Genomic DNA, 13,554 nt, shown 5'->3' on the forward strand with positions numbered 1-13,554 from the left:
CAGGCAGCTGCCAGAACATAAAATCCTCCTTGGAAACACGCACACGCAGCTACTTACGGAAGCTTCCAGAACTTTTCCAGTTTTGAGACACTCCTGATCTAACCCAGGACCTCATATATGCTAAACATATACTCTACCACCAAGCTCTTTCCCCAGCGGGCCTGCCTTTTAGAACGTTTTCTGCCCGTATATGAATAGACACTGGCGTTTGTATACGCGCACAGGTAGCCTCACTGAAAGGGGATTATTCGGTACCCGCTGCCCTCCAGCTTGTTTTCATTTAGCAGTGTGAATTAGTCATTTTCTGTTTACAGTGCCTCTGCCTTTCTGTAGTGAGATAGGTCCCTGTTACACTAGCCAAAAGCCCACAGGTAGATATGACTACCTCCCTCCCACTCCAGCAGCGGCTCCTGTGCCTGCGTCTTATTTACCCATCAGTAGAGATTTTGTTCCTTCAGACACCCAAGTGTGTCAGTGGATCTGGATTTTCAGGAAGTGCGAATGGGTTTTGTTTTTGTTTATATGAGACTGGATCCTGCTGTGTTGCTCTGGCTGGCCTGATACTCAGCAAGCAGCCCAGTGTGGTCTCTAACTAAACACTCTTCCTGCCTTAACTTCCTGGGAGCTAGAAGTGCAGATGTGAGCACCATTCCCACTGTACCCAGAGTTTGTTCGGGGCACCAGTTCTGAAAGGACGGAACTCTTCAGGAAATGCAGAATCAGAATCAGACATTCAAGGTGGGCTCTGAAAAGCCCTCTTGGTGATTCTGATGACCTCTAAAAGTTTGAAAGCCACTAATTTAGAGACCTCCACAATATGTTTTTAGTCCTTAACCACTAAAAACCATGCTAAAATTATTATTTTCATAACTCGTAGGGCAAGTTTCTTGAAGTTGGCTTATCGAGTCAAACACTACACGAATCTCTATCCTCAGCTTCTACAAGATGGCCTGCTGTAGAGCTCATAGGTATTTAACTACAGCCTGGTGCAGGCTTTAGAGAGGGTATCGGTTGGAAGGAGGCAAAATGCCAGGTGCAGTTGGTGAAGCCAGCTGTGTGGTGCGGGGCATATGTGGGGAGAAGATGCGTTTAGGACATAGTCAGGAGACAGAATGGTGGCAAAGAGTGAGTGTGAGGTAACCGCAGGTGTCCCCGGGGCCTCAGTCTAGATAGACAGTAATCGAGTGGGAATTCCAGGATATCTTGGGTGTGGTCAGGAAGCAGCCGTCCAGGGCTCAAGCTGGGCATCGGGCTCCCCATTGCTCTGGCTTCCACCCAGGTGTCTAAATACCCAGGCAACTGAGAGCTAAATGTCTCAGCCATTTGTACAGCTCCCCGTTAATTCTCGCTGTGTTGGGCTTAAAAGCCCAAATCAAATTGTAGTGAATCTTAATAAAGTGTAAGGGTTTTTGGTTTGGTTTGGTTTTTTTGTAACCACAAAGATGTTCAGCCTGGCAGTGGTGGCTCAGGCCTTTAGTCCCAGAACTCAGGAGTCAGCGGCTGGTAGATCGCTTAAGTTCAAGGCCAGCCTGGTCTACAGAGAGAGTTCGAAGACAGCCAGTATTGCACAGAGAAACTCTGTCTCAAAAACAAACAAATAAACTGTTCTTTTTCTTCAGGACTCTTGAGTTTTGGGGAAGCCACGGGCCTCTTTGGCATCATCAGGCTGCCAACAGAAGCCTTTCCTCTCCAGAGGAAAGGTACAGGTCTGCTAATAGAGAGAGGTGAGGCCACCAGCTTACCTGGGTTTGATCCCTGGCTTAGCCACTCACCATCTGTGTCATACTAAGCAAAATACTCTGCTTCTTCGAGCCTCATTTTTAATGAGTTAAGAAAGTGCCTGCTCAGGCAGGGGCCCTGGGACACTGCCTGGCACATAAAAGGGCTCAGTAAATGCTCTCCTTCTTGTATTACTACCAGTCAGATCGCAAGGCTCCCACTCTGACTCAACACTGAAGTGTGAGGTATTTATAATAGACACCCACAGAGGAGACCAGATTCCTCTGTTTGGTGAAGCATCTGTCCAACCTTGGTTTGTCATCGAATAACATGAAGCCTCTTCCTGCCCTGGGACCAGGCTAAACTGAAAGGAATTTGTGGAAATGAGCCATAGCACTGGTTTGTAGGGAAGCCACAAAGCCCTGAATGTGCTTTCGAGCCCCAAGCCTCTCTGTGCAGTCTGCCTGAGAACTGCTCCACTGTGTACACAGAGCAAACACCTCAACACAGTTGGCCTTTATTGGTCCTCCGTTGCATTCCAGACCCTGAGACTGTCTGTCAAGGCTTTAAATGGCATCTGCTCTAGCCACCTGTGGCAATTACTTCGCTGCAGAAATAGAGCTGGCTTACCCGTGATTCCTTGTACGTATCGGTAGAAATAGCACATAGACTTCAGTAATGACTCCACTGCAAACACTGGAGTCCTGATTTTGCAGTCAAGGAAATGAGTCTGCTAGGCTTCCTGGCCTCAGGGCAAGCTCTAACCATTTGGCCTTCATCCCATGGATAAGCACGTGTGTCTGCATTACCCCACATCACACTGCATTGTGCCAGGCTATTTAAGCTGTCAGGATTGCAGCCCACTTGCCTGGGGACTCACTGAGATAGGAGCTGTCCTGTTGATTTTGTGCCCATACTGCTGCTACACGGAAAATGTATTCTGGTTTGGAGGTGCATGGTAGCGAGGTGCCACCCAAGTGTTATCACACTGCTACCAAAAGCAGAAGCCACGGACTGGCAGGGGAAAGAAGGAAAGAAACTGGGCCTCCCGGTCGGGATTGCCCGTGCTTATATCCCTTCTGGCAACCCATGGAGGTATTCAAAGTGGGGAGCCCACCTTGCAGCCTGGGCAGCCCTCAGCCCTGTGGGTGGCATGGGGGAACATGTTAAAGACCTTCCTGTTTACTTCACACAGTTTTGTTTGCCTTTTCTCATGCCCCATATGTGTCTTAGTCTTCAGCCTCTCAGCACACATGTGCGCGCACGAGTAAGCACGCATGTACGTACACACACACGCCCATTTTGAGGTAAGTAAAGCTGAAGTCTGTCGCCCTTTTTGGCAGAGGAATAACTGAGACTCAGAACCATGACTATCTGTAGGGAAGTTCCCCAGATTTGGAATTGTTTGGCCAAATGTGAGGTTTTTGGCATATATCACCAATTATCTTTTCAGAAAAACCTGTTGGCCTTCACTTACCCATGGCTTGTCAGGTTGGTATGCTACAAAGCATGAACTTTCCCATTCAGGAAGATCAGAAATGAAATCCTGACACATGGTCTGAACCTCTCTCACCATACAGGCTGTCGATCTCAGAAGCAGAGTGCTTGCCGAGCTGTGTGTGAGGATCCAGATTCACTCCCCACTGCCACAGAAAGTTTTAAAGGATAAGGATTAGTGCTGAGGAAGTGAGTCAGTAATGCACTTGTCCACAAGAGTGAGGACGAGAGTTCAGATCTCATCAGTGGGGCATGTGGCAGGCCACCTCTAATCCCAGCATTTAAACAAGACCCCTCAAACAAGCCGTCTAGCCCGACTATCCAAATTGAGGTCCTGTGGGTTCAAGTGAGAGGCCCTGTCTCTGTAAAAGGGGTATACACATGCACCCATTAAAACACACGTTCACACATCTAAACATGCATCCCTAGGCACGTGCTCCCTGTGTCATTGAGCTTATGTAGACTTACCTTCTACATCCCACCAAATAACCTTCCCAAGGCTTTGTGCACATCTGTCTTATAAGACTCCTTTTCTGGTGATTTCACAGGCTTGCTGCCTAGCTGCCGGCTCCTTGGCATTTTGCAGTCTTGCGCTTTGGCTCACAAGAGCTCCTCAGATTCAGTCTTTCTCTCCATATAGCCGCCCTCCTGTCATGCTTTCCTAATGTTTTTGATGAGCCAAATTGATGAGCAGCCTTCACAGCTGCTCGAGGGGCTCTCTTGAAGGAGTGCCGAGACCTCGCTCACAGGGCAGATACCATGATAGGAACCTCCAGTGCTGGGATGAGACCGGCTCCTGTTAAGAGAGCTATTAGATCAGGAGTCTAATCTGGCGTTGCTAGGACTTTAGGTGCTGTCATAGAAACTAGAAGAGCCAAGTGCCGCAGTGCACACCTGTACGCCAACTAATCAGGAGGCTGAAGGAGACCAAACAGCAGGTTCGTTGCAAGAACATCCATCTATCTCAGGAAAAGGGGGGTGAATACGGCCGTCTGAAGGGCTTCCCAACGGGGTGTGGACTGGCTCCCTAAAAACAATAAAGATTTGGGCTTTTGTTTTGCTTTGGGTTTAGAATAGACCCAATGTCACTATGTAGACCAGGTTGGCCTTGAATTCACCGAGGCCCTATGTCTGCCTCCTGAGTGTGGGGTTGAAGGTGTAGCACCAAGCCCATGTTTTTAGTACAAGTGTAGGAGTGCATTCCACAAGACTGACTTAAATTCTGTAAAACTGGTGTAGTCCGCATGCTACACTGTTACTCCGGTTTCATTTATTTCCCATACTCACAGCACTAAGGTGCTGTGCTTAACATTCAGTTCTTTTTTGTGTAAATATTTTATCTTTTGTCGGCTCTCATGCCAAATTTTTGCCAATTATAATAACAGCTGTCATCATAAAGCCCTGTGGCAGAGGAATTAGCACTAGCTAAAGCCTCGAGACAGGGAATGTGGGAATCCCCGAGATATCAAAGTGCACCAGCACGAAGGGAGAATGATGACTGCTGAAGCCTCGTGTTCCAGGAGCCATGGTGGCTCAGCTGCCCCTTCCCTCTCTCTCCAGAGCTCTTCGGACATGCCAGAAACCATCACCAGCCGAGACGCTGCCCGCTTCCCCATCATCGCCAGCTGTACACTCTTGGGGCTCTACCTCTTTTTCAAAGTAAGTCCTTTGCTACCTAGATAACTATTTTCTGCATGGAAACAGCATCAAAAGTGAGTCATGCGGGCAGAAGCCAGGGCTGGTGTTTGCTCCCTTTCCCCTCCAGCAGGCCTCTGTCTCCCCAGTGTTGTACTCTTGTACCACTTCTGTTTCCTTGCATTGGGCTGGTCTGAGTGAGCTTTTGTTGCAGACATACCTCGGCCATACTGATCACGTTTGTTTATTTTTTGTTTTTAAATTGAGGTTTATTTTCCCAATAAAAGTTAACCAGGCTCAATGTTGAAAACTTGGCAAACAGAGAAAAGTTAAAAAGAAAGAAACAAAACCCAACTTCCAGGTCCATGCCCAGTTCCCCTCAGAGGTGTGTCTTCCATGGTCCTCCCATGCTCTCTCCATAGCTGTGGCCACACAGTGTAGCTCATCTGTAGAGGTCACTCCCCCTTGAAAATACCGTGAGCATTTTCTCATGTAGCTAAGTGCACTGTAAGCCTGTTCTGCTCCATGTATACATACTGTTCTCTGAGTGTGAAAGTAATGGACACTGGACACTTAGCATTCCTTACACAGAAGAGGCTGTTGAGAGAGAAGCAGGTCCCACAACAGGGTAGTCACTGTATGCTGTGACTCCCTTCAGGCTTTCGGTAAATGTGCCTTGGCATCAGAAGCAAAGTGTTAAACTCTTCATGTTTTTACTAGTATATCACAAACTCATTCTGTTTGTTGAAAATTAGTCAAGAATAGCTTTAATTTGCAATTGCAAAGTTCTTTAAATGATTAATTTTTTTCAAGGCTGGGAGTGTAGCTTAGTCATAGAATACTTGGCTAGCAGGCACAAGGCCCTAGATTTCATTACTAACACAGTAACCAAATATGTCTGTTTGTGTTCTTCAACCTAAGGAAAGGTACAACAAGCCACATCCTCTCCCGTAGTTTCTTGAGAATCTGTACTGGTAGTCCTAGATGACGTTAACTATTTGAGGGTTGGAGGGCTCTGTGAGTTGCTTGGTTGCCCTGTACTAACACAATCAGATGTGCCTGGTTGTTTCATGCGCCCCAGGGGCTCAGGCCCGGTGTTGGCTTCTCATAGTGGCACTGCTAGCAATTCATTCATGGTGAATATGAGTATGTTCATTCCACAGTGTGGCACAAAATACTTTGGTGCACAAATATGTCTTCCTCAAGTATGCAGTAAGATTCTAAGTCAAACAGGGTCTCCGTTTGCAGTCAGATGGACAATGCCAGATCCCTTTGTGGGTGGTACTGGTGGCAGCAGTGGAGCTGCTGAGAACCGAGGTGTTATCGTGCCAAGCACATTTTTGTACCACTGAACTGCACCTCACCCCAGATAGCATCAAACTGCCCTCCAAAGTGTTGACACTCGTTTACCTTCCCATTGGGTTCTGTGACCACTGACTGCCACCAAACTTAGTCCCACTAGTCTACAAGTCAAATGAAACCCAAAAGCGTCTTGTAAAATGGTGAAGACATACACCAGTCTTGCAGATTAAGTGTAAAGCATGGAATCAGGCCATTGCAAGCTCCTCCTGCCAGAACCCATCTCATACCCACCCACCTGCTCAGCCAGGACAAGTCCCTTTGTTCCTACCCTTTCCAATACCTCTCTGCACATCCAGTCCACAGGCAGGAGTCTTGCTTCTCCTCAGTCCCCATGCCTCTAGACCAGGGCACAGTGCTCCCTCTGCTGGCTCATGCAGGACCCCTCCTTCCTGGGCTCTCTGTCATGGTATTGCAGAACCTGGCACTGCCTTGGCCCCCAGCATTGTTTGCAATTCTTTCTCTCCCATTGCATATGAACTCTGAAGTTGCCTTACTCCTCATTGTGTGGCTAGTATTTGGCACAGTGCTCTACACATGGTAGACAGTCAGGAAATGCAGCCAAATTGTTAGGCAGGGGTCAACCAGTTCCCTGAGTAAAGCTTCTCAGTGCTGAAAGCTGATGAAGGCAGAGTTGGAGTGGCCTAGGTAAGGGGGAAAGAAAGCTGTCTCATCAGCTCAAGAACACACCCCCAGGATGCCTAGGAAGGGGAATGAGTCTGCCCTGCCATGGGTGAAACTGGCAGTGTGTATGCAGGGCAGAGTGATTTACAGACTCCATCCAGAGGTGGTACAAGCCCTTCTTCCCACTAGGGAACAGCGCACAAAGGCTTGGAGGGAGAGCAACATGATCAGACTCACATTCAGCAGATAACTGAGTCTTCTCAAGTGGTGTGGGCCCTACATCCACGTTTAAGAGAACTTGGTGACCAGTGTAGCAGAGGCACTGCAACAGGCACAGATCAGTTCAGCACAGCCTTCCCAAGCTCCAGAAGGAAGCTAGCTTTGGAGCATTGTGGCAGACTGCTTCTGTTTGACCTGCAATGATAAGATGAAGTGGCTGTCAGGACCTGGTGTCCCAACTTACAGCTGCCATTGCAGGCATGGGAAGGTGTCACTTGAAGAGTCAATAGGAAAAGTGGAGCACACAGTGTGTAGTTATTTCAAAACTATCATGCTGGAGGACCTGGGGGCTGCTTCGAAAGGGCTCCTGGATGTTTGAGCTGGGAGAACCATTGAACAAATTCTATGGTTCTGACACTGCTCTTGGGTTTGATTTCAGACTCCTCTATTCCTCTGGAACTGCCATCTAAGGCCTTAGGCACACATAGTAATTGCCCTCCTCCAATGAAATCACATGTGTAAGCATCTAGACACTTTTTCATAGAACCCATCAAGGCGGGACCTGAGGTACTGCTCTTCACCATAGCTGTGAAAATGGAGGTCCTGGAGTCTGAAATTCGTCCTGACTGCCCCTAACTGCAGAGGGACAGAATGAGACCAACCTCCAGGATATTCTTCAGGCTTTGGTAACCCTGACTTGCTTCTTTTTGTATTTCCTCCTCAGCTGTTCTCCCAGGAGTACATCAACCTCTTGCTGTCCATGTATTTCTTCGTGCTGGGGATCCTGGCCCTGTCCCACACCATCAGGTCAGAAGGCATCTCTCCACAGCCCTTGAAGCTGCTTCTCAGGAGCCAGTACAGGGTCTTGGATGAGAACGTGATCTTTTGTGTCATTCAAAGTCAGGTTTAAATCCTGCCTATAAAATCTAAGGGAATCTTCCCCTCATGTTGGCACTCTATGCGACCTAGGATGGAACCCAGAACTTCTCAGGGCCACAGACTCCTTATAAGGATGTGCAAGGCCATGTACGTATGGTGGCTCTTAGTACTCAAGAGGCTGAGGCAAGTTCCTAGGCTACCATATAAGACCTAGTCTTAGAGAAAACATAGGCAGGAGTGTCAGAGAGTCATCACAGTGCTGATGTGTGTCATATCAGGACCACTTACACGTACTAGGCTTGGTTCCTCATGGGATAGGCACCTACCTGCAGAGGGTTAGAGGGCAGGCCCTGAACGTGACTGCCTGGCCTTAAATCCAGCCTCTGTACTCCATGTTAACCTATCTGACTTTAGTCCCTCAAAGTTGTGGGTTGTGTGTGGGTTTTTTTGTTTTATTTTTTTTTTAAACTGGTCTGGTGCCTTTCATGTACAAAATGTCTATCCGTCAAAAAGTACAGCTGTCCTTTGTTAGGACTTCTATGATCACCTGTTAGACACCTTTAACTCTGGGTGTTGCTCCTGGGTAAGTTAGTGAAGCTGAAGTTAGATTAAGACATTCAGTCAGATCACACAGCTGGTAAACAGCAAAATGAGGGTGGAAGCCCAGGTCTGTGGACACAGGCCACTCTGCTCAGACCCAGTTGCTCACATCAGGCATAAATGATTTGGGACAGTATCATGGAAACAAGGGGCCATTGGCCACCTTCACTCTGCAGAGCTGGCCTGCACACGTAAACTCTGTTGGTACTTTTTCACATCACCAAGTAAGAGTCTTATCCTTGGCATGGACAATAAAAAGCATCCAGCCCATTCCTGTCTGCATGTTAGCAGTAGTCCACAGACAGACTGAGGAGTGGCCAGGAAAAGTTGCCCAAGGGAAGGAACACAACTTGAACTCAGGTTTGAGAAGTAGGAAACCTGGAAGAGGTAGAAGGAGGTGCCAGATCAGGAGCTAGATGGTCTCTGTACATTAAAGGACCAATTTCAGGCTCTTTTTAGAGTATTTAGAGCTACATGATGTGGGCACAGAATGTGCACCAAGGAACAGTGAGACTTATTCCTCCAGGTAAGCTGGCAGGATGGAGGCAGGCAGTGTGATCTCAAATGTACCCTTGGCCTCCAAGTATCAGTCCATAGTATACAAAGCCTTCTAACAAACAGGAAGTGTCAAATGGGCTGCTCCTGTCTCCGCACACCTTGAAGTCTTACCAGGCCCACAGTGAGCTCAGGATCGGCCCGGTGTTACATAGCTGGGATTTAGCTATGGGCCTCGTAGTAAATCTAGAACCATTTTCACCTAGAACCTTCTCTAGCTGCGTTGAAAGTACTGCCGCCCTTCTCAGAGGATTACCTGCAAGAATGGCAGGTCCAGCACTCATGAGGACCTGAGGCAAGGATAGGAGTCATCGCCTTGAAACCCTGGGTTTCCTTCCTTTTCATGCCAATGAGGACTCCGAGTCTGGCCAGAGCCGTCTTCCCTGTTCTTCCCATAGCCTAGCTTCACCACTCGGGAGAGCATGTTCTTTGAAAGCACCATTAAGGGCATATGCTTGAGAGCTGATTATTTCACAGTATCCCAGCAGCCCTATATCCCACTGCCTACAAACTGTTGAGGTCCACATGTCTCAGAATAGCCAATTGTCTCTCTGCCCTCTAACCAATTCAGGAATGTTACTGATAGCTATTATCAACACAAAATAAAGCCAACCATCTTCTGGGAACAGAGCTTAGTGAAGCACTTGCCTAGTAAGGTAAATAAAGCCCTGGGTTTGATCCCAGCACCACAAACAAAAGTCAGCAGTTAACTCCGAGGGAAGCCAGGCAGTACCACACACCTCTAACCCCAGTACTCAGGATGCAGAGGCAGGCAAGTCACCAGCAGCTCTATACTGTGAGACCCTGTCTCGAAAAAAGGGGGGTGGGGGCGCACACGTAGAAGCTTCGTGTGTGGGCTCAGGACTCTGATCCTAGTACTGGGATGCAGAGACGGGGAGGAGCAGGAGCCCAGGCTCATCCTTAGCTACATTAAGTTCTATGAGATAGTGTATGAAACAGCACATGGTACATGGTAAACTTGTAGGTAGAAGCTGGTTTGGTTGTTTTCTGTGTTGGGTGTTGAACTTGGGGCCTTGTACATTCTTAGGCAGTTTCTTCTACCTAGCTACAGCCCAGCCCTAAGTTTTGTTTTCTGCTTTTTCTTTGGTGTTAGGAATTAACCCAGGGTCACCCATAGGTTAGCCATGTGGTCTAGCACTGACCCACATCCCCAGTCATGAGTCATTTTCTTAACAAAATTCAGAACACTAGTAATCTGCTGTGGCACCCAGGAACTTGAGAGACTGAGGCGTAAGGTTACCATGAGAAAGAAATTCAACAACAAATTTTATTACAAGGGGGGAATATAAGTTAATCGTGGTTTTTTGGGTTTTTTTGTTTTAAGAGTGTTGATCCAAAAATTAAACTGACTCTTACTCACTGGAGGTGTGTTTTCTCGAGTCTTTTGGTTAAGAAAACTACAGTGTTTAAGAGTTTCCATGAGCTGTTTATATCCATAAGTCAGACCTTCCTCTGATTTGTACCAGAAGGTCTGAGGGTATGAGACAAGGAAGTTGAGGTTCAAAAGAATTACTATGGCTTTTCCAAGATTCACAGTTAATAAAAGCAAAGAAGTTTGGTCGCCAGGCTGTCTGACCACAATACTAGAATTCTTTATCGCTTTGTAGCCACAGTTAAGGGGAAGAGAGAATTTGGAGAAAACAGACTCACCTCTCCACATCTCTCTAAAATGCCTGCTAAAGATTGTAAGAGCCAAATCCCAGGCCATGCTGGCCCAGGCCACACCTAAATTCCTCCACCTCTGTTGCCACCCCACTCAGACCAGACCACAGCTCACAGTATTTGGGGACAGGCAGGGGACATCTTGCCTTCACATAATACAGTCACCAAAACTCCAACCCAGCCAGATTCCACACATCTGCCAAAGCAATCTTGGCCTATTTTTATCACCTGTGGCTGAGCTCTTGCCCTACTCAAGTGGCCCACAGAGAAAAAGCCCCAGGCTTCCACCTCTGGAGAACAGGGCACATCACCAGTTTCATTAGCCCTCATTGTCTACCCCCAGAGGTGAAGGCACCAGAACATTTCTCAGCAGGAAACAATGAACTTTGAGTTTCTTCTGAGTGATGGAGAGAGAGTCCACAAAACAGTGTGCATGAAGTAAAAGTGCATTCAGAATAGGCCAGCAAACAAGACAGGGCCCTGGCCCTGAGGTTCACAGTTTCACACCAGTTACATCATGTGAGTCCTTTTTTGTGTTGTATCTTACAGCAACCCTTTTCCTCAGCGCTTGCCTGTGATCCCAGTTGTTTAGAGGGATTAAAACATGAGGATTAAAAAATGGAGGCCAGCCTGAGCAACTGAGTGAAACTATTTCAGAATGATTAAGGCCTAAATGTGTGGCAGAGTGGTGTAGCATACATGCAGAAATCAGCACAGACATTTAACACTTGAAGTGGAAGCTGCAGATGAACTCATAAAATACCAAGTATTAGCTTAGTCCTCTTCACAGTCCCTGAGAGTATCAGACTTGGGTTTCCTGTAACCCAGCACTCAGGAGACAGAAACAGAAGGATCATTGCGGAGTTGAGGCCAGTCTGAGCTGTGAATGAGAGACTCCATCTTAGCACAAACAATAATCCTCTGAGAGATATTACAGTGGTGATCGTAATAAGGTATCTACTAACTCAGATGTGGAAAGAAGTGCGTGGAGCAGTTGAGTAACTTCGCCAAGGTCACAGTTCTGAGAAGTAGCAAAGATAGGACTTGAACCTAAGAATCGTGTCTCCAGTCTACTCTGCTGGTTAAAATGAAACCCCAAATTCCTAAGAGGCTAGGCAGGGTGAGTGCTTTAGCTCCTCAAACCACTCTCTGCCTCTGCTTGTGTCTGCACATGTACCGTGCCTTCGCCCTCCCTCAAAAGAGATTCAGCAAACTGAGCACCCAGCTTTGGCCATCCTGGCTGCTTCTGCCTTCCATGAATGCCCACTGTGAGCCCTGTGCCTGCCTCTTTGCCTGTGATACTCATTTATCAATCACTTCACACAGCCTGCAAAGCATCAGTTGTTTAACAAATGGAAACTGGGGCCCAGAGGTAGTTCTTAAATTCATATTCTCCAAGCCACGGGGGGGGGGGGGGGGGGGGCGAGGGGGGGCATCTCTCTTATCCATTGTGACCTAGATATTTCCAAACCTTCCCTGGTTCTCTTCTTAGTGGGAAACCATTCTGGGATGTCTTCTATGACATATGTTCTTAAACATCCCTGCTACAGGCCAGCGTTGAGCTGGACATCTCTCCTGCTTCATTTCATCTTCTCAGACTAATTTGAAACAGGCAAAAAGCTTCTCTCACACATAGGTAAGGAAACCAAGCCCAGGGAGACAGGACTGCAACACTGTCACACCCACAACCAAGAGGCCTTGGTTTGCTCAACCGGCTCTAATGTAATCTGGGAAAATACCCCTCCGTTCCCTGCCTTGCCTAGGTAAAAATGTTTTTAAAGTTAGGCTCATCCTGAGCAACGGAGACCTCATAATAGGCATAAAACTGAAGATATTCCCACCCTGGGGGCTGTGGCTCACCCGGCTGTTAGATTTCAGCTACATTTGTAAAAACCCAAATTCTGTTGTCTGATCAGTATCATGGAACTGGGACAGTATCAGAATCTGGGACAAAACAGGCAGATACAGGAGGCACATGGGCCACACTTGGAAATTCTGATTCTTCCCCCAATTTTTTCAGACCAAGTTTTATGTCTACTTTGCCAATACATGAAACAAATCACTAGACGTTCAGAAACCTCAGTTTGAATCTCAGTTCAGATCCTGGCTGCCCGTGTGACACTGGTCAAGTCATCCTCTGATAGACTCCAAATCTCTAGAGTGGAAACAGTGTACCTACCAAGGCACCAAAGGGTATTTGCAGGTTAACAACCAAAATAAGTATTAGTGGGGACTGCCAGAGCTGGGGTCATCTGTAGGGGCTGAGTTTGCCGACCTGCTTTGTCTTTCTTTTCAGCCCCTTCATGAATAAGTTTTTTCCAGCCAACTTCCCAAATCGCCAGTATCAGCTGCTCTTCACACAGGGCTCTGGGGAAAACAAGGAAGGTCAGTGCTGCCCACTTCCCCTGAAGTATGTCTCCCTCTTTTCTTTCTCCAATATGGGTCTCCCAAAGAAACGAGTACTAAAGGAGAAACTCAATTCTTTTTTTTTTTTTTTTTTTTTTTTGAGACAATTCTTATGGCCCTGGTTCATAGCCCAGCTTTGCCACCACCTAGATATGGGAATCTGGATGTTTGTTACCCCATCTGTAAAATAAAAATAATTTAGTACCTTACCTTCTTCTGTTAGGGAGTAAACAATAAGCAGAAAGCATTCAGCACAGTGCCTGGCTTGTATAGGCCCCCTAGTTAAAGCCGTACCAGACAGCTCTTAGCGTGGCTATCGTGATTGTTTCACACAAGCTTTGAAAGAGATAACTGTGAAGATATGTATGTTACCGTGCG

General features: G+C 47.2%; 1 protein-coding gene across 3 annotated transcripts in view; it reads left to right on the top strand.

Annotated features, from left to right (window-relative positions):
• The window catches only part of Hm13 (histocompatibility minor 13), a 35,324-nt gene that overhangs the window by 3,316 nt on the left and 18,454 nt on the right, over positions 1 to 13,554 (top strand). For all 3 annotated transcript variants that reach the window (NM_001399536.1, NM_001399537.1, XM_063283823.1), the window contains exons 2-4: positions 4,777 to 4,875; positions 7,778 to 7,860; positions 13,067 to 13,155. In NM_001399536.1, the coding sequence (NP_001386465.1) occupies positions 4,777 to 4,875; positions 7,778 to 7,860; positions 13,067 to 13,155 (271 nt within the window). The remainder of the gene's footprint in view (positions 1 to 4,776; positions 4,876 to 7,777; positions 7,861 to 13,066; positions 13,156 to 13,554) is intronic.

Source organism: Rattus norvegicus, chromosome 3 (genome assembly GCF_036323735.1).
Source record: "Rattus norvegicus strain BN/NHsdMcwi chromosome 3, GRCr8, whole genome shotgun sequence".
Taxonomy (NCBI): Eukaryota; Metazoa; Chordata; class Mammalia; order Rodentia; family Muridae; genus Rattus; species Rattus norvegicus.